The sequence below is a fragment of the Mus pahari genome, chromosome 3 (assembly GCF_900095145.1).
Source record: "Mus pahari chromosome 3, PAHARI_EIJ_v1.1, whole genome shotgun sequence".
NCBI classification, from domain to species: Eukaryota; Metazoa; Chordata; class Mammalia; order Rodentia; family Muridae; genus Mus; species Mus pahari.
Window position 1 is genome coordinate 20,378,812 of NC_034592.1, and position 24,097 is coordinate 20,402,908.

The following is a 24,097-nucleotide window of genomic DNA, read 5'->3' on the forward strand; positions in this document are numbered from 1 at the left end:
TGTCTCGAAAAACAAAAAACAAAAAAACAAAAAACAAAAACCAAAAAACAAAAACCAAAAAAAACAAGAACCAGGTCTAGGCACAGATCATGGACTGTAAGAGGCATCAAAGTGGCTATGTCAGAAATCCCTCCCTCCACAGATGTCCACACAAGGGTTCCCAGTAGCAGTGGTCATCCAATGTTCTACAAAGAACTTGCATTGTTCCACCTACTGCCTGGCCCAAGGTGGATATGCAATAAGCATGCACTCATGATGTATATGCACATCAGACAGATCTTCCTACCTAGTGCCTGACAGCATTCCCCACGTGTACTAAGACAGGTTGCTTGGTGCCTTTCTTGCTGGTGCGTCTTTTCAGTCTCTCCATTTAAGAAGGCCTGGCATACAAGGTAGACATTGCTGTGTGTACTAGATTCACAAACCTACTTCCTTTTCTGGACTCACTGTTGGACTACATTTGCTTTTTCTTGTGATAAGACCATGTGATCTAGTTCTGGTCTAGACAGGAAAGGACGAAAGTAGCATACACTGCTTGAAGACCTGAAAGATGCAGTGTGCAGTAGCCTCCCTGGAATAGTGGGACGGGAGACTCTTAAGGCCTGCCTCAATCAAACTAGCCTGATTGTGGCCATGCCTGTGAGAGACTGTCATCATTGATGATTGATGTGGGGGGCTCTAGCCTGCTGCGGGAGGCACCACCCATAGGAAGGTAGCCTGTGCTGTATCAGCCAGCTAGTTGAGGGTCAGCCATGAGCAAGTTAGCAAACTAGCAAGCGGCACTCCTCTATTTCTGCTTCAAGCTCCTGATCTGTTTGAGTTCCTGTATTGACTCCCCTCAACCATAGACCATCACCTGGAATTGTAAGCTGAAAAAAGCCCTTTCCTCCCTTAATTTGCTTGTGGTTAGAGTGTTTTGGTTTTTTGTTTTTGTTTTTTCCTTAGCTACAGAAAGGCAAGCTAGAACAATGGATTTAAGTAAAGATAGAAGTACAGTGCCCTAGCATTTAGCTATATCCCTAGTATGCAATATAACTTTCTATTTTGGAATAGAAAGCAGCACTTTTTTAAGTTACTGAGGCTGGTTTTGAACTTGGATTCTCCTCCCTCAGCTTCCAAAATAGCTGGATAACAGGCCTGTACCATTAGGCTCACCATAATAAATAACGTTTCATGCTGAATGCCTGGAGAGGAGAGGCTTTCTGACATAGCTGCTTTGAAGGTCCCACTACAACCTAAGCAATAGGATTCCAGTTCCCACCGTGAGTAAGCCCTGGAGCTAGCAAGAGGTGTGATGTGACTTCTGTAGAGGGATACCGCAGAAGATGACTCTACATCAGGATCACAATCCGCTGTCTGCTTTGAAAGCAGTTTTCCTGGAACACAGCCACACCCACAGATTATGGATTGTCCATCTGCTTTGGCATTACGACAATGGACTTGAGTAGTTCCAACAGAAACCCTGATGGCTTATAAAGCTCAAGTTCTTTACTAAGTGGCTCTCAAAAGAAAACAAACAAAAACCACACTGCCATCCCCTGGAGTGGTCTCATGAATCCCTACAGTTGGTCTCAGGGCCTTAATACCCCGAAACACTCATCTGACTCCCATGGAGAGCTCTGCAACAATGCAGATTTCCTGGTCCTGGTCCCAGAGACCAGGTCTCTGAACACAGAGAATCGTGTTCCATCCATCTGTCAGCCAAGCAAGCAGCCTGGGGAATTCCACCGCAGGTGGTCACAGGTGATGCTTTGAAAATTAATCTTCCCTAGGCTTCTGGAATCCCTGGAAAACCTGGCAACCATTCTACAGTACATTCACAAGGACACACCAAGCCACCCGGGCATGGTGGCACATGCCTCTAATCCCAGCACTTGGGAGGCAGAGGCAGGTGGATTTCTGAGTTCGAGGCCAGCCTGGTCTAAAAGTGAGTTCCAGGACAGCCAGGGCTACACAGAGAAACCCTGTCTCAAAAAAAACAAAAACAAAAACAAAAACAAACAAAAAAAACAAAACAAAAAAAGGAAGTACCAGGCCTTGGTTCCTATTGATGGGAGGAGGTGGGTGTTTTCCCTCCAAGCACTGCTGCAGCCACAGACCTGGGCTCCTAGCCTCTCTGGACATCAGTTCCCTCATCTTTGAATTGTGGGTGAAGATATTCCATCTAAGAGGATTACAAAGAATCCATAAGGAAAAGCAGCCAATATGCTAAATTACACTACATGAAAGCTCATCTGAGTGTTTGCTATTATTACTGCCTCAATTATTAATCTCAGTTTCTCTCAGGTTTGTAGAGAGAGCCAAGAAGATGAACTTGCCATACATAATTAACCTTTAAAAAGACTTTTAAATAAATTCCTTCTTCCCTCAGTAAGAGAGAGTCTGGTCCAAGCAGTAGGCTTCCTGGGACCAGACTGAGGGCACGTACCAATGCTGGCACCCATCTTCTCCTTAAGAGTGGTGGCCTAGCAGGGTGACTTCAGTTAGAAAATACTCGAGACCTACTGTTGCCATGACAGGAGAAAAGACAAGTGAGGCTGGTACCATGGGCCTCCAGGGCTAGGCAGGTGCAGACAGGAAGCAGGAAGCTTCCGACTCCCTATGTACCATGCCGTTCAGGCTCTAAATAGAAAGCCTTCTGTTTCCAAAAAGTGGTGTGTAAGGATGCTGGATCTCACTTTGGAAGCTCGCACAGTGTGGAGGACCTCCATGCTAAGTCTCTACATATGGCCTGGGATGGAATCAAGCCTTCCGTTCCACACACAGGCTAGAGCAGCTGCTATTATGTAAGTCAGATTCCTGGAAAGCAGGAGCAGGTCCTCTGCTGAGGCAAGAGATGCTAAGACTGAGTAAGAAGACAAGGGGAGACAGGTGGCTCCCAAGGGGAAGCTCCCCCCGCTGGCCCTGAGATCGGTGCCATCCCTCACAACAGGCCAGACCCATGCAGCCAGGTTCCCATGGGTCTCAGACCCAGTTAATGTTTAAAACCAACAGCATCAATAAATGCTCTCTCTGGTCACTGAAGAGACTTTGTGAGAAACACCAGGCAGGTTTCTGAAGTTCTCCAGTAGGAGAGTTCAATGTCAAGAGTGCCAACACAGGCCTTAGCCCCCTGACAAGCACATAGCAGGACACAGATGGAAAGGATCCCCCACTGAAGGCCAAATCAACTTTGTAATGGTGCCAGACTACAGACTAAGGCTTGGAAGGAATCCAGGGTTTCCTAACAACAGGTACCAAAATAGCATGGTATACAAGAGACCAGTTGTCTTGCTTTCTAAAATATATCAAGAGACACAGAAAAGCAGAGATGTGATTGTACATTAATTTCTAATGATGACATATAAGACTCTAGTGAAGGCCTGGAAGAAATCAGAAAGTAGGAACCGAGGAGGGAGGTTTCTGGAATGAATACATCCCCCAAATCAGGGCCTTTGATTATTTAATTTTTAATTTTTATCTTTAACATGCTTGGGTGTTTTTACACATACATGTATGTGCATCACATGTGCATCACATGTGTGCATTCCCTAAGAGGCTAGTCCTCTTTTTTTTAATCTTTAAACACTTTGAAATACATTCTTCACATAATATTTATGTATTTACTAAGTTTTGAGGAAGGCATGTGACAGAGCCTACCTGGTTCCTTAGCATAAAAGAGTCCTGTGAAAAATCACTGCACAGTTCTGCTCACTAACAATCTCTCCCAGTCTAAAACTGCTGCTCTGGAATGAAAAGCGATGACCACCATAAATAATGCAGAAGGTTCCACACTTGCTCATTGTAGAGAGGCCATTTCTGATTAAATGAAATATGCAGTTACCATATGATCCTGCAATTACACTGTGGGGCATTTATTCCAGAAGAATGAAAAATATTACACCCACAAAACCTGTCTGAAACACATTCAGTTTGTGCTTATTAATAATAGCCTCAAACTAGAAACAATCCAGATGTTTTCCTAGGGGCAAAGAATAAACCAAATTGCAACATATCCAACCTTGTAATACTACTTACCAACTAACTGACTAAAACCACTATGCACAACAGTGTGGATGACTCTTTAGGGAGCTATGGTAAGTGGATTTAGCCACTCCCAAAAGTTTCATACAATACAATTCTACTTTTATAACATTTTTCTTTTCTTTCTTTTTTTTTTTTTTTTTGGTTTTTCGAGACAGGGTTTCTCTGTATAGCCCTGGATGAGTGCCTCATATAGCCCAGGCTTATCTTGAACTCACTATGTAGCTAAGGAAAACACTGAACTCTTGATTCTCCTGTCTCCACTACAGAATTCTGGTTTTATAGGTATACAAACCCACTCCTAGCTTTATTTAGCATCCTTGAAATGGCAGGGTTCTGGTTATGACAACCCCACCCTAGGGATGGAACTATCTTGTTTCTTCTCTGTGGTGCTGGATACAGTCATTCGCCCATGGATCAAACTGCATGTGGAACTGGGCCAACTTAAGACCAGTGGGTCCCATCTCTGTTTCCTGCCTGAGATGCTATATGATGCTGTATTCTATAGTCATGCAAGATGTCTCCAATAGCATTTTCTGCGTTAGTTCTCACAACTGAGTACAAATCTGATTACACGACAAAACAGTTTAACTAAAACTATTGGGTACAGTGGGACCCACCTATAGCTCTAGCTTCCTGGTAGACTAGGCAAGCAGAATGCTGGAATCCACTAATGCAAGGCCAGTGCAGGTGCCTAGCAAAGCCCACTTCAAAGAAAAGAAAAGTTTAATAAAACAAAACAAAAACCCTGTAGGGCTGGAGACATAGCTTAGTGCCTAAGAATGTTTGCTATTCTTCCAGAGGACCCAAGTTTGGTTCCCAGCACCCACATAAGTGGCTCATGACCACCTGTAACCCCAGCTCCAGGGAATCTGACACTTCATCTAGCCTCAAAGGCACCCAAGGAAGATCTCTCTCTCTCTCTCTCTCTCTCTCTCTCTCTCTCTCTCTCTCTCTCTCTCTGTGTGTGTGTGTGTGTGTGTGTGTGTGTATCTCTGTGTGTATCTCTCTGTCTCTGTCTCTCTTACACACACAAATAAAAATGAAGAAAAACTGTATCTAAGTCGGTGGTGGTGCACACCTTTAACCCCAGCACTTGGGAGACAGAGGAGCTCTGTGAGTTTGAGGGCAGCCTGGTCTACATAGCAAGGTCCAGGCCAGACAAGGTTACACAGCAAGACTGTCTCAAAAAAAGATCATCATCACCAACAAAACAAAACCACAAAACAAACAAACCCAAGCCCTGCATCTGACCCTGGAGGGCACACGCTCCGTGGGTAAAGTGCTTGCTGCACAATGGAACTTACGTTCACCCACATGACAACCCAGCACAGCGGCACACATCTGTAACCCAGCACATGAAAACCTAGCCCAGTGGCACACATCTGTAACCCAGCACTGCAAGGATAGAGACAGGTGGGTCCCCAGAGCTCACTGGCTAGCCAGGTTTAGTGAGAGACCCTGCCTTAAAAAAAAAAAAGACAACCACCATCAGGGGAAGACAACTTATATTGGGCATCCACACCCATGTGCATGCACATACATCTCACACACACACACACACACACACACACACACACACACACACGATCAGAGTCTACAGCCCATAGGATTTCCAAGGATGCTTGCCAAGTGTCTGCCACTAGCACATCTAGTCTGTCACACACTCCTCAGCTCAAGACCCAACTTTCCAACGACAATGTTGGCTTGCAATGAGGTCAAGAATAGAGAGGTCTTTTGGCTCAGAGTATAATATGTTTGGAAGAAACATTGTTCCACTCTGGCATCTATAAACTCTATGACAAGTGTTAATATAAAAACTATAGGGGCTGGTAAGATGGCTCAGCGGGTAAGAGCACCCAACTGCTCTTCCAAAGGTGCAGAGTTCAAATCCCAGCAACCACATGGTGGCTCACAACCATCCTTAACAAGATCTGTCGCCCTCTTCTGGAGTGTCTGAAGACAGCTACAGTGTACTTACATATAATAAATAAATAAATCTTTAAAAAAATTTGAAAAAAAAATAAAAACTATAATCCTGCCTCCAGGTTCCTTCCCTGATGTCCCTCACTGATGGACTATGACCTGGACATGAAAGCCAAGTAAGATCATTCCATTTGTGCTTGGTATCTTCATTAATCAGGTTGGATAAAATCTCAAAAGTGAATCTAGACATTTTTAATCTCTTCCATTATGGTCTTAATTTTTCTGACATATAAAACATACTACCATGATATGCGGCCTCTCTCTTTCCCTGCAAAAGTTTTAAAGTTTGCTCTAAGAGTATTTTTGCCTAAATACAGAAATGCCCACTTTGCACTGCCAACTCCTTGATATTCAGCTTCGAGAGTGGGATCTACGCACCTGCAACTTTAACAAAAATATATTCCATCCACGATGCTATCACAGCCTGCGCATCGCTGACTGACTCCCTTTTCACCCACTGGATGCCAGAACAAGGAAGGCACTTCCTCTATAAAACCCCACAAACCACCCCACTCTGCCTCCTCTCCTTGGTGTGGGGGGACAGGGGGAGAATTCTGGAGACTCCCAGGTCCACAGACTTAGGCACCATCTGGCATCCAACCCAATATCTGTGACTGAGTGTCCCTTACCAGCTACTTCAAAAGGCTCTCCTTACCCACATTCTGCCCCAAGGGTCTCTATTCTTCCTGTTAAACAGGTTTTCTCTATATCAAGTTGAAATGCAATGCAGCTTAATTTCCGCCAGCTGGTCCTAAATCTACACCCTTTCATTTTTCCTAAACTTCCTCACCATCACTGACGCCCCCGGCCACCTGTCTAGTCTGGCTCTGCTCCCCTCTCCCTCCAACCCTCCAGCCACACAGCCTTCCTCCCTTTCTTCAACTTGCTGAGTTTCTTCTTGCCTTAGGACCTAGAGTGTCCTCTCCAAGCTTTGCCTTCTCCATACCCCCTTTCCCTAGGCTGGAAATTACAAAGGGATTTGATTAACATCTGTCTCTTCACCAGAATTTTATCTTGGTGCTTCTGTTCGAGGCTGGATCCTTGGTGTCTGACATAAACCTGGCAGGCTTGTCCCTTTGTCGCATTTCATTTTGTCTTGTTTGCTTGCCTGTTTGTTTTAATAATGGTTGGGTAGGTCAATGAGTGAATGTGTGCATGCAGGACGCCAGTGCTTTGGGGTTCCACAAAACAAATTAAGGTCACTTATGTGGCATTCTTTCTCATACAAGAGTGCTGCCATGCCCTGGAGGTTTCTCCTGCATGGGAGGTTGGGCGTAACCCTGGAGACAGGTCAGCCACACCGCAGAAATGACTAAGGATGGGGCAGGACAGACCCAAAGACCATTTCAGAGCTCTCTCTAGGGTCAGGCCCAGAGAGCTCACCCCTGTGCTCATGACCCCACAGATTGCTGAAGTGTGCTGAGTTACACAGTGTAGACATGAAATCTGTTTTTGAATCAGACATAAAAATATTATAAGTGCCTCAGGTTAATCAAAACAAAACGTTTCAGATATTAATACCAGACCAGTAGTGTAAATGAACAAAGAAAGGGCAGTGTAAGCAATCACGGTGGCCAAATGTCACTTCACCAAAGTTGGTGTTGGAACTGGTGGTTTTCCTAAGAGGAATGCATCTGAGGCTGACTGACACAACGCTAGAAACTCAATAACCTGTAACCATCAAAATGACCCCAACTGAACTGCTTTAGGAGCCTGTGTTTTTCCTGGGCAGTGGTGGCACACACCTTTAGTCCCATCACTCAGGAGACAGAAGTAGATAGATCTCTGAGTTGGAAGTCCAGTCTGGTCTACAGAGCAAGTTTTAGACCAGCCAGGGCTACACAGACAAACCCTGACCTGGGGTGGGGTGGGGTGGGGGGAGGGGTGTTCTTGGATTTCATGCATATAAATATAGTTTAATGAAAAATCTAAAGTCATGCAAAGAAAGACTTAGAAACAAGACTTAGATGCACTAATATGTATACATTTAGAGAAGTTATATACTCATAAAGGATGCCTGATAATTACTTATCTCTGTCGAGTACACAAGTAGCTAATGTCATGACCTTTGGCAAGAAACAGCCACTTCATAGGCATCAGTAATGACAACAGGATTTGATCAATGAACTAATTCAACAAGTGCTGGTCACAGTACCTCCTGTTGAATTTAATGAGAAGAGGCATATGAAAGGACTTATGATGGTGCCATGGTTTGTGGAAAATGTAGAAAAAAGCTAAATGTATATATAGATGGTCACTTTGGGAAAGCACCTAGGTGCCAGGGAGGAAAATGTCCTTCCTACCTGATGCCTGCACAGTGAACTGGCTGAGGACAGCGTAATGGGATTAGAGGAGGCAAACACAGCCACTTTTAACTTTATACAAATGGAGGCTTGAAAGAAAGGAAAGGAAGAGACCAAAGAAACTATTAAATCTGGGCATCTGTTATCACTTTTAACATAGTGTGGGGAGGAGCCAAAACGAGAGAGGGTTGACATTTCCATGGTGGACTCTGGTGAGCATGTAGACACTGGCGGTGGGCAGGGCTCTGTGGGGAGGCTTGTTTAGGCAGACTCATCAGATGCCTTCAGTCTCCATTTGAAAACAGCCATCCTCTTGGTTCAGGAGAGAAGAGGGGCCATTTCATACCTAGAGATGAAGGCCCTGCTTTCAGCAGAGGCAGGGAGAGAACTTGGTTTTTTTCTCAGTTACTCTCAGCTCAAAATATTCCTTATGCCAAAGTGGTATATTATGATCCTTTGTAGTCAATACCAATATGTCAAAAATGTAGTCTCAAACAAAAGATCACTTGTTGAACTGACATGAATCTTGCTTTGAGTAACGGAGGGGAGAGATGGCCCTGGACTACCTTTCAAAATGGTTCTGGTATTGTATTTTGAATGTGCAGACTGGATTAGATCTATTCCATGCTATCTACACTGTTTCCCTCCAGGCACACCCAGAGCACACTGTGGGGAAGTGGCCCTTGGTGCTCTTACAGATCACATTGTGAGCCTAAAATGCTTTCTGTGACACCTGCTCTCTAAGCTGCTCTGACTCAGGGACTCTCCGAAGGAAACGAAACTATGAAACTCACAGCACAGGGTGTTTGAGGGAAGAGGGTGTTCTTCAGAGTAAACAGATAAATTGATCACACAGAAATACAGGAGACAGAAGTATTAGAACTAAGAACATGCATTACTCTAAGAGATAACAAGAAAAAGCCAGCCACTCCCTAAAGTCAAAGCGGGATTTACAGAAGTGAGTGCTGTGGAAGTGAATTTTGGGTGGAGCCACTGACATAAAGGGCACACTACTGTGAGCTCAGCCTTCACACAGTGTTCTGGTTTTGTACTGATGAGCACCCCAAGTGGGTTTCTGGTCCTTATGGAGTATAAAACTGAAAAGGGCGAGACTTGAATAGTCAAAGGAGAGCCATTCTTAGCAGTGGTATAACCTCCTTAGGGAGGAATGTAGCTTTGGGCGGTTATTCCTGCAGGGGCTGCCGAGCTCAATCCTGAGCTCTGGGCATCCAGAAAGGGGCCAGGCTGTCCTCACAGAGAGCACGGCATCTTCTTGCCTGTTTTTAGGTCACACAAAGCAGCACTGAGTGAGTCCTCTCTGTGGGCTTCAGTCAGCAGCCTCTTTAACTCCATGTCAGTGACTTGCCTTCCCCCTTCAACTCAGGCCACCTTCCTCCCTCCCTCCCTGGGCACTTCATCACCCCTGAGTCTATAAACATGACGTCAGCACTAATAGAACTCCTCACAGCAAAACCTAGCTCAGTTCTTTCCATCTGCAAACTATAACTTTCAACTGCTAAACACAGTTCAACACATACCCTAGCAGCCCCCCTGAATCAGACTCTGTCCTGATCTCACAAGCCAGACTGCCACCTCTGTCCTGCCCTCTGAGGTCTTTCCTTTTCTCTCAGTGTCTAGCTAGTCCCCTCCACAGCAACAGCTTTTCAAAGCCATGTGGCAGGATCTGTGTATGTGGATTGTGTTCTTCAAAGGGGCAGTGTGCCTCTTTCAGATCTCAGCAACACACAGACGCAACCGGGAGGGGGCAATCTGTGGATTGGTTCTCTCCTTCCATTTGTATGTGGGTCCAGGCTGGGATCCATGTGCTGTCAGGCTTGCACATCAAAAGCTTTACTCAATGAGCAATCCTGCCCGTCTTCCCACCTCTTGTTCTGCACGTGTGTGCATGTATGGTGCATATAATGTACAAGTTCACGTGTGTGTGTGTGTGTGTGTGTGTGTGTGTGCATGTCTGTGGGGGCCAGAAGTTGACATCAGGTATCTTCTTCAACCGCTCTCCATATTATATATCGAGGCAAGGCCTCTTAGTTGAACCCAGAGCTCATCAGTTTGGCCATTTTAGCCAGTTTGCTCCAGGAATCTTCTGTTTCCACTTCATGAGTATGGGGTTGTAGGCAAGCCACCATGCTTACCTCTGAACTACACTTGTGTGGCAAGTGCTTTTCCCAGTAAACCATCTGCCATCTCACTCTTTCCTCCTCTTAACACAAACAGCAGCGCACTATAACCAGCCTCTGCACTTACAGGTTCACATCAGTGGATTCAACCAAATGTAGGTTGAAAATATCTACGATCCCTACCCCAAATGGTCTCAGCATCAGCACTGAACATGGACAGACCCCTTTCTCATTCTCTAAACAATACAGCATACATTTACACAGCATTTACACAGGGTTCATGAGTGGTGTTGGAATGACATGTTGAACAGGGAGGAGATACAGAAGTTGTAAGCAAACTATGCCCATACGTGCAAGGATTTTGCTGTCTGAAGGAGCTCAAGTGTCCTAGGATGTGTCTCCCATGGAAAACAAGTTGTAAGTGTGCACACCACCCTCCTCATGCCCTTGCTGGAGTTTGGCTTGGTGTACCTTGGTGGTCTTTGCATTATTACAACTATGCAGTACTCCACTGAATCAAAGTGTCCTATTTTATCTAGCCACTCCTCTGATTCCTTGGCTTCTGGTATTTTAGGAGTGTGGGTGAGGCCTCAGCATACCCCTGCAGATCCCTGCAGTCCCTCACAGCTTCTTGCCTTCCCTCTGTTATTTCCACTGTGTCTCTTTATTTCCTTTAGCATAGACTTGCATTGTTATGAAGCCCCTCAACCAGTCTCTTTGCTTCCTCTTAACTGTCACCTCACAAATATTAGTGGGTACTTGTGTGTACAGGCACTCCATGCAGATAAGTCTATTGACTAGGGCACTGGAGAAAGCTGGCTTGAAACCACCCTGGCCTCTCTCTTCTCCATGACTGCAGTCAGAAAGGGAGTGACAGAAGTCAGGCAGATAGAAAAACACAAATTTCCTTGTTGTTAGTGTTTTCCTGACAAAAAAAATAGGCCAAGTTCTACAGCCAAACAGGCTCCTTCTGCTTCCCTTCAAGATCAGACTCTGATCAACCCTAGGGGAGAGATGCACGGGTAGTGGGACAGATGGTTGCTCTGGTGGTGGCCAAGAGAGCTGTTGGTTGTCTCATGACTGTCAAGCTCCCACAGGGGACAGATAGACAGGCCTCTATACCAACCTCCAGAAGACTGGGGTAGGTTTTCCCGAATGGAAACAGGAGGCAAAGTACAAGTCCTGCCAGCAGATCCAAGAGAGAATGGGGCAACTCGAGGGTTCTCGTGAGCAGCCCAGTCCCTTCCTATAGTGGGAAGGATTTAAATGTGATAAACTCTCCACTCTAAATTTCCTGAGTGTCGTGTTCAATGGTCACCCTAGCAGCCCCAGCCATAACACATTATAAGTCAGACTCTCTCCTGCCTCTACTGCAGGATTGCTAGACTCTGTCTAGTCACTCAGTTTAGGGCCATCTCCTATATCATCTTTCCCATAAAAACACAAAAGAAGGGGAATAGAATGTACCTAACTGTAAACCAAAAAGCTTATCACCCAGCACTGCATTTTAAGATAAAGTAGCTTTTCATTAGGAACATGTGTAGTCTTTCAATGCTTTTGAAAGCTTTTTGTTTTTAATTCTTGCATTAAAAAAACATTGCTCAGAAGTATGTATTGGTGACAAACTTTCAAATACATGGTAAATTTCCTCAAAAGATCAAAGGTAAACTATCACTGAGTCCGGAGAGAGAAGTGAGTCTGAATTACAGACTTCTTAGATGCTCACACACATTACCCCAGTGGGGAAGACTACCTGACAAACAAGAGCTGGGAACAGGAGGGGCGTCCAAGTCCGACTTCTTCCCTCCTGACTGACATCCTTTTAGGAAGCACAGCCCAGAATGGCCATCCTTCTGATAGCTTCCTTTGTTGTCTCCCCATAGATTGTGCTATAACACCTCATTTTACTTCATGGTCTGATTAGTCATAGATTGGAAGAGTGAAGAACCCCAGAAAGTTGCACCCCTGCATTCCCAGCATGCCTTGCTTCTCAGAAATGTGTCATGGCTTTCTGATCAACATAGTCAACCAGTTCTCACTGCTAAGACTTCTGATGCATTTGTCACCTTCACCCAGATTCCTGGCTCCTACCTCTAGGAATTCTCAGTAAACAGATACCATGATCGATGTTTTTGACAAAACCTTCCCAGTTATGCTTGTGGTGAGCCATACTACCTCTCTTCAACCACTGACTTTCATGACCTAGTTACACCCTGTCCTCTTGTCTCCTGGACACTCCTTTCCTTCTCCAAGGCTTCTCTGCTTACCAAGGCTATCACATTGGCCCTTGATGAGGGACACTCCTTGGGAGACCAGGAAGAACCTGTGACCCAGGCTAGATAACTGGAGCCCTTCCCCAGAGTCTTCTAACTGAAGAGAAATGTTCTCCCCCGACTCACCAAGCTATAAAGATAATCCGGGCTGCCTGAGGTCACATGGCAGGTGTCAGGGGAGAATGCATGGGTAAAGGAGGTAGAGCTGAGATGAGGGTTGGAGGCAGGGGCAGAAGAGTAAAGGACATCCAACATCCTGACAACAGTAGTCCAGTCCCTGGGTCCCATCATGTTAGAAGCCAGACCCACTGCCGTCACCAGCCTGGCTATATGAAGCTTTCTACCCCCTTTCCTGCTTAAGCTAATCTGAGCCAGGTTTCTGTGACTTTAGCTAGTTGACTGCCCCCTCAAGTCCATCTTTTGCCAGCCTTCTAACTTCCAACTTCCACTTTGAACACACTGGGATGTGACTAGTTCTCTCTCTCTCTCTCTCTCTCTCTCTCTCTCTCTCTCACACACACACACACACACACACACCTTAAACAATCACTTGTTCTCCTCAAACCCACTCAGAGCCTCACAGTGCTCCTAAAACTCAGTCACCATCTCCCAGTGAGTCCCTGCTCTGACTTTGCAGACTTCCTATTACTTTTGAACAACTAAGCCAGAACACATCACTCCTCAAACACACTCCAGGACCATCTCGCCTGAGCCTTGCCCATGCTGACATTGCCTCCTAGAGCACCCCTATACACCTCTGCCTATTTAAATCTACCGAAGAGAGATTTAATGGACCTTTTCAAGGTCCATTCCACATTCCCCAAGTCTTTCCTAAGTAGGCCCTATGTCTATATATGCATGGTAACCTCTTCAGTTTGATAGCACTTGCCTTATGCTCTCAGTTTGGCTCTATCTTAGGCTTTGTGTTGTCACATCTTAGGGCTCTGATGCCAGAGCCAGAACTCTGGGGCTCACCCCCTTGCCACCCATGAATATTCAGGTCCATCCTAACCTTCCTCCAAAACACTTGTGAGCTCAATCTTACCCAGAGGAATCGAGCCACCCCACTAGTCATGTGGTCTACCAGATAGCAGCCAACATCTCAACACTAAATAAGCCCTACCCCTTACCATATTAGCCGACTCCACCCCCAACCCCTACCTCAAGGCTGCCAGTTTAGGTGGCTACCTCATTTAGTTTTCTAACTGTCCAACCACTTTGACCCACCCCTTTATATGTTAATGCATGGTGCACTGTGGAACTTTTAGTCTACAAAGGAGCCCTCTCAGGCCCTGCTTGCTAACTAACTCGCCTGAAATCTGTTGCTGGACAGTCTTGGATTACCTACAACCTGTATGCCAAATTCCCTGCCCTTATAGAACAATGGGGGTAGGAGGCCCAGTCCTATTTCTTTGGACACTGTTGGTCGCTGAGGCCTTGGGTGAATTGTGTATTAAAGTACAACTTAAAGTTCCACTTCAATCGAGGTGACAATGAATTTTCAATTGCCAAAGAGGCCAATTATGGGTGGTATGGGAGTGGCTTTGAATGGCAGTGGTGACCCAAACCCTTGGGATACACTAGGAAAAAGGCAATCAGGAAGTTCTTTCTGCGTACTGTGTAGTAGTCAGGGTTCTCTAGAGTCACAGAACTTACGGATAGTCTCTATAGAGTAAGGAATTTATTGATGACTTACAGTCTGCAGTCCAATTCCCAACAATGGTTCAGTAGTAGCTGTGAATGGAAGTCCAAGGATCTAGCAGTTGCTTAGTCCCACACGGCAAGCAGGCGAAAGAGCGAGAGCCAGACTCCCTTCTTCCAATGTCCTTATATGGTCTCCAGCAGAAGGTGTAGCCCAGATTAAAGGTGTGTGCCACCACACCTTTAATCCCAGATGACCTTGGACTCGGAGATCTCCCTGTCTTAATCTTCTGGAATCCATAGCCACTATGCCTCAAGATCTCCATACCAAGATCCAGATCAGAAACTTCTATGTCCCAGCCTCCAGATTAGGGTCACTGGTGAGCCTTCCAACTCTGGATTGTAGTTCATTCCAAATATAGTCAAGTTGACAACCAGGAATAGCCACTACATAATGTCTTTCCCATTTCCTCTGAAGATTCTCAAAGCTATCAATGGCTCCTACTGCCTAACAATGAGTTTAGATTCCTCAGCTGGGCATACAAGTGCTTCAGGGTTGATCTATGCCTATTTCATCACGGTGGTTACAATTGTCTCAGTGTTGGTTACAGATGAGAATCATCTGGAGCTTGTGACCGATTCTAGACATCAGAACTTTGGAGAGACAGTGGAGACTTGTATAGAATCTCCATAGGTGACTGTCTCACACAGGCCAGGCTGACAATGGTTATCACCTGTTGACAATGCTGGAACACACTTTGCTGGATACTAGCCAATGTTCAAAGTAGACTTGGTGCCCATCTCCTGCCTGACCCAGCTCCTCCCACAATGCTGAGCTCATCATCCCTCCCCACCCCCCAACACTCACTTCCCCATCAACATTTCCTGATATTATAGCTTACTCCTCTAGCTATGCAGTGAGTTCCTTGGAGGCAGGTACCTGAAAATGTCCCCTTTCATCCCTCCAGGTCGACAGAGTCCCTTGGGGTAGATCTCAGACCTAAGTTGTTTCTTAGGCTTCCTGGATGATTCTGATCCATGCCCTTCCACCTGCTCTTGACTGCCTGAACACTGGGTACAGCAAACCTGACAATTATGTGTTGGATGAACCAAGCATTTCGTCAGTCTCATAATTGTAACTTAGTGTCACTGATTCCCATGAAGAGCTAAGCTTCCCTTTCCTGTAACACCTTCATTCAAACTTCATCTAAAAATATCACATCCTATGGCAAAGGCCTTGGGCACAGAAGCATACAGGAAAACATGGGACAATCCTAAAGCACTTAAAAGTTTCCTGATGTAACAGGTATTTTACAGTTAGCATTAATATTTCTTCCATGCTGAAGTTATTTTTTCTTTCCACACACAATCTGATATGATGGGTAGAGAAGAAAACTGCTCTTCTATACAAGGATGCTGCAGACACACAGAAACATTTCCTAAACAGTTGCTGAATCAAGACAACCTGTTTCATGGCACTTTTCCCTAGCCTGTTAGAACTTTGCAGCAACACATGTAAGTGACTATGTGCCTATGAGCTCTAAGTCCCCTGAGGCAGGAACGGGCCACTCTCCTCCTCATGCTCGATACAAGGTTTGGTTAAAGAAGATGCCCAGTGAAAACTGTCAAATATGTAAGGACGACATCTCAGAAACAGAACGTTCTCCCAAGGCCCCCAACCCCAACCCCATGTGAAGAGATGGCAAACAAGGGCCACAGCAAGACACTCCTCTTTTACTTACTTACAGGTTGACCTGGGACTCTAGTTCAGGATCTTTTGTTGGCCAAGTCTGAAGGGGTTGGATGCCGAAAGAGAGAGATGACTTCGCTTTCCAGAGGAGGGTTTGTGCCAGCTGACTCCCACAGGACCCCTTGGTCAGTGGATCCATCAGTGGGCCTGGAGGCTGAGGTGCTGTGCTGAGAGAAGGAGAGGGTTATGGTGCTAAGACTCAGAGATAAGAGCAGCCCCACCACAGTTTAAGGACGACAGCCTATTGATTCAGGAGGACAACAAGGCACAGTAAACCCTCAGGTGCCAAGCGAGGCTACATCATGAGCTGTTTGTGATGTTTCTCAGCCACCTGTGTATGGAGGAATTGCTTGGGTACATCCCTCCCACCCACCCCCACACACACCCATCAACTGTGACCACATCACCCATTAAAGATAAGTCAAAAGGATCTTCCTATGACTTATATATGATCTGAGTGTCCTTGAAGGGTTGGTGCAGTAGTGAAATGTAATTCCCACTGTGAGTATTAAGAATTTAATGCCCACTGTGAGACTACAGCATGCAAAGACAGAACCTTTGGGAAGTGGTTAGGATTAGATAAGGTCACTGATGTTGGCTGGGCCCTCATAAGTGAATCTTGGTTGCCATAAGAGAGGCAGACTCAGAGGTATGTGTGCACACACACACACACACACACCACACACACCACACGCACACACACACACACACACACCCTGCATAATCTCAGATATTTTTTCAGAAAGAAAAGAATAACCATGTGGCCCCTCCTACTTTGTATCTTAGGGTTTTATTGCTGTGAAGAGACACCATGACCATGATAACTTTTATAAAGGAAACCATTTAACTGGAGATGGCTTACAGTTTCAGAGGTTCGGTCCATTATCATGGTAGGAAGCATGGCAGTGTGCAGGCAGACATGGGGCTGGAGAAGGAGCTGAGAGTTCTTTATGTTGGTCTGACAGTAGCAGAAGGGAACTATGTTGCACACTGGGCAGAATTTGAGCCTAGGAGACCTCAAAGCCTGCCTCCACAGTAACACACTTCCTCCAACAAGGCCACACCTACTCCAACAAGGCCACACCTACTCCAACAAGGCCACACCTACTCCAACAAGGCCACACCTACTCCAATAAAGCCACAACTACTAATAGTGCCACTCCCTATGGGCCATCATTCAAACACGTGAGTCTATAAGAGCATACATAGTCAAACACACATTCAAATATCCACTCCCTGGCCCCCATAGGCTTGTAGTCATAGCATAATGCAAAATGCATTTACACCAACTTCAAAAAGTCCCCATAGTCTATCACAGTCTTGACAATGTTTAAGAATCTAAAGTTCAAAGTCTCTTCTGAGATTCATGCAATCTCTAAACTATAATCTCCTATAAAATCAGAATCAAAAAGCAGATCATACACATCTAACATATCATGAGACAGGATATATATTACCGTTATGAAACATAATGGAAGCACAGTGAGGAAATACTGGACCAAAGCAAGACCAAAACCAGCTGGGTAAATTCGAAACCCTGCAACTCCATGTCTTTTGTCAAAGTGCTCTTCAGATCTCCAGCTCCTTTGATCTTTGTTGGCTGAATACACTTCTTTCTCTTGGGTTGTTTCCACTCCCTGTTAACCACTTTTTTGGCTCTGGCATCTCTAACATCTTAGGGTCTCCAAGGTAATCCAGGCTTCACCTTTACAGCTTTATACGATGGCTTCTCTGGACCTCCATTTGAGGACACCCTGCCACACAACTGGGCCCAGTGGCTTTCTTTAGTTGTAGAGGGAGATTCCATAACCCCTTTCTTCTATTCTTGACTCTAAAGCGAGAACTTGGTGACCAAAGCTGCCAAGTTCTGCTTGCTGGGACTGCAACATGGCCCCCTTGTTCAATTACAACTTTACCAGCTTCCTGGTTTTGGTGGTTTCCTTCACTGCCTAAACTTGGCTGTTTTGGAACTTTCTCTGTAGACAAGGCTGACCTTGAACTCAGAGATCTGCATGCCCCTGTCTCCTGAATGCTAGGGTTAAAGGCTCCTTCTGCTGGGAGTAAAGTCACCACTCCTGGATCTAAACTTTTCTTTAATCCCCTTTCACAAGATGAAAGCTTAGCTGGGTGACATCTTGCCCTGAGGTCACCACTTCCTTAATTCCATTTAATATCTTTAATCTGCTTATCTCCTTGAACACAAAATTTGGCTCCATTCTACTTCCTGATGCCCCTTTAATCCTTGAGCCATACACTTTGTATTTTTCCTTGCTAAGTTTGCTAAAACATTTAGTTACTATGGACAGAGTATATTCTAGGCTATTTTGACATTTCCTTTACCAATGCAATTAATCAAAAACTCTTCACTTTAGCCTCAGGAATAACTTTTTGGACAAGGGCAAAAGCAGCCACATTCTTCACCAAAATATCGCAAGAATTATCTGTAGGCAACATACTGCAAGTCCTTTCCTCTGAAACCTATTAAGTCAGCCCTACACAGTTCACAGCACCACTATCTTCCATGTTCCTACTAGTATTGCCCTTTAAACCACACTTAAAACATTCCATTATTTTCCTAATTCAAAATTTGAAAATCCACATTCCTCTAAACAAAAGCATGGTTAGGGCTGTCACAATACCCCAGTCCCTGGTACCAACTCCTCTCTTAGCGTTTCCATTGCAGTGAAGAGATACCATGGCCATGACATTTTTTGTTTGTTTGTTTGTTTTGAGACAGGGTTTCTCTGTATAGCCCTGGCTGTACTGGAACTTACTTTGTAGACCAGGCTTGCCTCAAACTCAGAAATCTGCCTGCCTCTGCCTCCCAAGTGCTGGGATTAAAGGTGTGCACCACCACCGCTGCCCGGCATGACAACTTTTATAAAAGAAGACATTTAATTGGGAATGGCTTACAGTTTCAGAAGTTTAGTCCATTATCATCATGTCAGGAAGCATGGCAGTATCCAGGCAGAAATGGTGCTGGAGAAAGAGTTGAGAGTTCTATATATTGATCTGAAGGCAGCAGAAGGGGATTGTGTTCCACCCTGGGTGGAGCTTGAGCATAGGAGACCTTAAAGCTCGCTCCTACAGTGATACACTTCTTCCAATAAGGCCTCACCTCCTAATAATGCTACTCCCTATGGGCCAAACATTCAAACACATGATTCTATGAGGGCCATACCTATTCAAACCACTACAGATCGGAACTGAGAACCAAAATAAAACGCATTTCTTTTTCTAAAGTGACCCAGTCAACAGTATTTTGTTATGGAAATGAACACTTTATATTTAAAAAAAATCACCAGCTCACTTATGCAAAAGGCAATACTGACTGAGGAAGGAAAGCCATGTCTACAGTGCTTTGAGACAAGCAATGGTCTAATGCCACCACTCCTGTTGTCCAGCAGTACTCTGGATCATCTAATGTCAAGTTTAAACAGCCATGAGGAATAGAGAAACGGCTCAGTGGCTAAGAGCTCTCCCTACTCTTGCAGAGGACCTGGGTTCTAGTCCTAGCACCCACATAGTGGCTCACAACCATTTATCACTTTAGGAAATCCAGTGCCCTCTTCTGAAACAGGCACACAAATGGTGCATAGACATATATTCAGGGAAAACATTTGTATATATGAATTAAATTAATCTAAAAAAGTTTTGAAGCTGTGAATAACCATAAAAGGATTCAAGACTGACAACAGAACTAGAGACACAAGGAACTGAAGCCCTCTTCGGGAGTCACAACATCTAGTATGTAAGCAGCACTAGCCTGTTGAGTTGGCAAATGAATTATGCATAACTACACACTGAAAAGGGCACTCCTGGGATATGCTTGTTCTTTTTCAGAAATCACCCAGAGGGAAGGGGACAGGAAGTTCTGGGAAGGAGGGACTAGTCTGCTAGGAAGGCAGCAGCCATGTTCTCTTTGACTGGATGATTTCAATTAGTAGCATCTTCCCTCACCTCAACCTCAAGTGAAAGACAACTGAATCCAATTACTGGGGAGTGGAAAAATAAAAAGGAAGGAGCGAGGACCCATCACTCAGGTACTTTGAAGCCTTGTTCTGGGTCCATGGTCACTCATACTTGGTTCAAAATAAACCATTTTCTTAATCTCTTTGAAAAAAAAAAAGAGCAATCTTTAATAGCATTTGGTCAAGAGGTGCTTTTTAAACTGAATTTTCCTGGATAAACTGTGCTGAGGGAGCAGGCTGGAGGGCTAGAGGGTCTGGGCAGTGTCACTTGTGAGAGGTCTACACAGGGAGTTACGAGCCTCTGGGTATTTAGAATCAGGTAGGCATTGTCCACTCTGAGCTGCTCCAGAAACTGATAAGAAGATCTGTCGTAGTCATGTTTTCTATTCCTGCGCAAAACATCATGACCAAGAAGCAAGTTGGAGAGGAAAGGGTTTATTCGGCTTACATTTCCACATTGCTGTTCATCACCAAAGGAAGTCAGAACTGGAACTCACACAGGGCAGGAACCTGGAAGCAGGAGCTGATGCAGAGGCCATGGAGGGTTGCTGCTTACTGGCTTGCTTTCCCTGGCTTGCTTAGCCTGCCTTCTTATAGAACCCAGGACCACCAGCCCAGAGATGGCACCACCCACAATGGGCTGGGCTCTCTCTCCTAGATCACTAATTAAGAAAATACCTTACAGCTGGATCTCATGGAGGCATTTCCTTAAGGGAGGCTCCTTTCTCTGTGATAACTCCAGTTTGTGTCAAGTTGACCAGTCAGTACAAGGTCCCAGACTGAGACATGCTTTTTTTTAATTTTATTTTTATTTAAAGTCATTCTAGAACTATGCCTAATGCAGAAGGAGTCCTCATCCAACTGTGCCCCTCCTGTCCCTTTGACCATTCTCTTGCTAAGACCCTCTGGTGTTCCTTCTTTGTAAAGGATGATCCAGCTTTCCCCATCACCTTTTTCTGGGTTAGAGAAGCCACCTGCTGTACAACTGACCGTCAAGTCCACTAGCCTCCCCTGTTAACCTTATAGCAGCTAAGCAGACACAAAGGCTCAGGCCTCTCACCTGTGGCAAAAGGTAAAGAGCTATTCTGGTACATGAACAGTTCATGTGCGTGTGCGCGTGCATATGTGCGTGAGTGCGTTCGTGCGTGTGGTGTGCATGTGCATGTATTCGCATGTGTACAGGCTGTGTGGAGGCTAGAGGTTGCCATCAGGTACCTCCTCAGTTGCTCTATACCACCTCTTTAAAGAGTTATTTATGTGTATGACTGATTTGCCTGCATGTAGATATGGGCACCATGTGTAAGACTGGTGACTGCATTTGTGAGCCACCATGTGCTGGATGCTGGGAACCAAACCCAGGTCCTCTGCAAAAACAGTAAGCACTCTTAACTGCTGATCCATCTCTCCTGTCCCTACATTGTATGCTTCAAGACAGGGTCTCTTACTGAGTCTGGAGCTCACTGAATGCCTACAGTGGATGGTTAGGAAGAGCCAAAGATCCTCCCATCACTGCCTTCCCACTACTGGGATTACAGGCGCATACTGTAATGGATGCTGCAAATGTGCTCTTGGGTCCTCATGCTTACACAGCACGAAGTTCTCTGATTCTTCCCTGTCCCCAAGGCTCAGTGTCACCAGAGTTTGTTGTTACTTTAGTGCTAAAACGATAAAACAATAAAACAATAAATAAATAAATAAGGCAGAGCTTCAAAACAAGAGACGCATTTTCTTCTCAACACTTGAGATTTCTTTCCATTACAAGGATCAAACTTGCATGCAAAAGACTGACAACATGCTCTCCAAGCCCAGCAAGGGGTGGAGGAGCAGCAGGAAACCGAGTGAGCTTCCAGGTTCAAGCATAGTCCTATAAAGGGACAGCTGGATGGAGCTGTGTTGCCCATCTTGCTGGCCACTTTGACCACATATGCCTACTAAACATCTGAAATGGGGACAGTCCAATGGGGCTGTATAAGTGTAACGTGTGCATTCAGTGCTTCTGGAAGACTTAGTATAATTGACACACACACAGCATCTCACTGATAATTTCTTATACTGATTATATGTTGAAATCTCCGTGTTACATATATATTTGTGTGGACATGTGCAGTCCAGAGGTTAACATTGAATGTCTTCCTCTGTTGCTCTCTACCTTATGTTTTGAGACAGAATCTCTCACTTAACCTGGACTTCAGTGATTTGGCAAGACTAGCTAGCCAAAAAGCCCTGGAATCATCCTGTCTCTACCTCTCAGAGCTAGGATTATAGGTATGCCCTGCTGTGCTCATCTGGCTTCTTACATGGGTACTGGAAATCTGACCTCAGTCCTCATTTTTGCATATCAAATACATTATTGACTGAGCCATCTTCCCAGCCCTAGGATTCCTTTTAATGTGGCAGTAGAAAATGTAAAATTCCATATGTGATTCATTGTCTGTTTCACACAGTGCTGCTCAAGGAGAAATGGTGCCTTAAAGTTTTCTCTATCTGACATAAGAAGCTAGGTGATCATTATCCTGCAGCATCAGTCCTTGGCTGAGGACCACTTTCTTATTAAGGTTTCTGTATCTGTGACAGAACACTATGACCAAAAGTAACTTGGGGAGGAAACTGTTTACTTCTTACAGGTTGCAGCCCATTGTCCAGGGAAGTCAGGACAGAAATTCAGGCAAGAGCTGATGCAGAGGCCATGGAGGAGTGCTGTTTACTAGTTTGCTCATCATGGCTTGCTCAGCCTGCTTTCTTATAGCACCCAGGACCACCAGCCCAGGGATAACTCTACTCACAATGGCTGGATCTTTCCATTCACCAATTAAGAACAAGCACTACAGACTTGCCTCCAGGCAAAACTTAAAGAGGCATTTTCTCAATGGAGAGTGTCTCTACCCAAATGACTCTAGCTTGTATCAAGCTGACATAGAACTAGAGAGGATAAGAGACCCCTGCTAACCTGCCACATCAATGCATTATTAAACAATAACCTTTCCTTTTATGTCAAGCCCCAAGATCTCATAATAATATCATAATATAAACATAGTATAACTTTAAAAGTTCCACAGTCTTTAAATTCTTTTTTATATTGAACTAATTTTTTATTATATCCAACACAATATATATTTTTATACTAATCATAAAAATGATGGGCATATTATTAAATGAACATAAATAGATAAAGTCTTTTTTGTTTGTTGGTTTGATTATTTTGTTTTTAGTAGACCTTTAAAATCTTGGCTCTTACTGTGGTATAAACCCAAAATAAGAACAATTTTTAGACATTGGAGTTCACTGTAATAAGACTGAACTTCAATGTCCCTCACATCACCAAAGGATTTTACCTCCATAGTAACTAAACTAAGAGTTGACAGTTCTAGCCAGGCAGTGGTTTCTCACACCTTTAATCCCAGCATTTGTGAAGCAGAGGGAGGTGGATTTCTGAATTCAAGGCCAGCCTTATCTACAGAGTGAGTTCCAGGACAGCCAGGGCTAAACAGAGTAACCCTGTCTCAAAAATCAAAAAACAAACAAACAAACAAAGAGTTGACAGTTCTGCTGCGCCAAGGAATGAATTGAAGGCACGAATATTTGGATACAGATTTCCTATTATGGTCAAAGCTATTTGACTTGAGTGATTGTCATCATTCTCAGCCCACAGGGAACAGGTTACATTGATTTAAAAAATGGTATGTGTATTACGATGGTCTATCCATGAAGCCATTCATCAACTGTTTCAATGAACAATGGTTCTGCTTGGAGGGTGGCACAGACATTATGTGAGAGTAAGATTCTGATTTATTGGCTGTGATGATTTTGAAAAGCATTCATCTCAGAAAAAAGAGTAACTTATAAGGTCTTCTTCTTCAAAATTGATACAATAATTATAAATATCAAGCAAATAAACAAAGAATTCTCAACTGAGGAATACCAAATGGCTGAGAAACACCTGAAAAAATGTTCAACATCCTTAGTCATCAGGGAAATGCAAATCAAAACAACCCTGAGATTCCATCTCACTCCA

The 24,097-nt window shown here is 44.6% G+C and overlaps 1 protein-coding gene across 2 annotated transcripts in view; it reads right to left on the reverse strand.

Annotated features, from left to right (window-relative positions):
• Garnl3 (GTPase activating Rap/RanGAP domain like 3) overlaps nt 1–24,097 on the reverse strand; it is a 153,875-nt gene that overhangs the window by 111,044 nt on the left and 18,734 nt on the right. The window contains exon 2 of one of the 2 annotated variants that reach the window (XM_029536728.1): nt 16,111–16,281. In XM_029536728.1, the coding sequence (XP_029392588.1) occupies nt 16,111–16,281 (171 nt within the window). Of the gene's footprint in view, nt 1–16,106; nt 16,282–24,097 lie in introns of those variants that run through there. The other variant, XM_029536730.1, reaches the window with a different exon arrangement.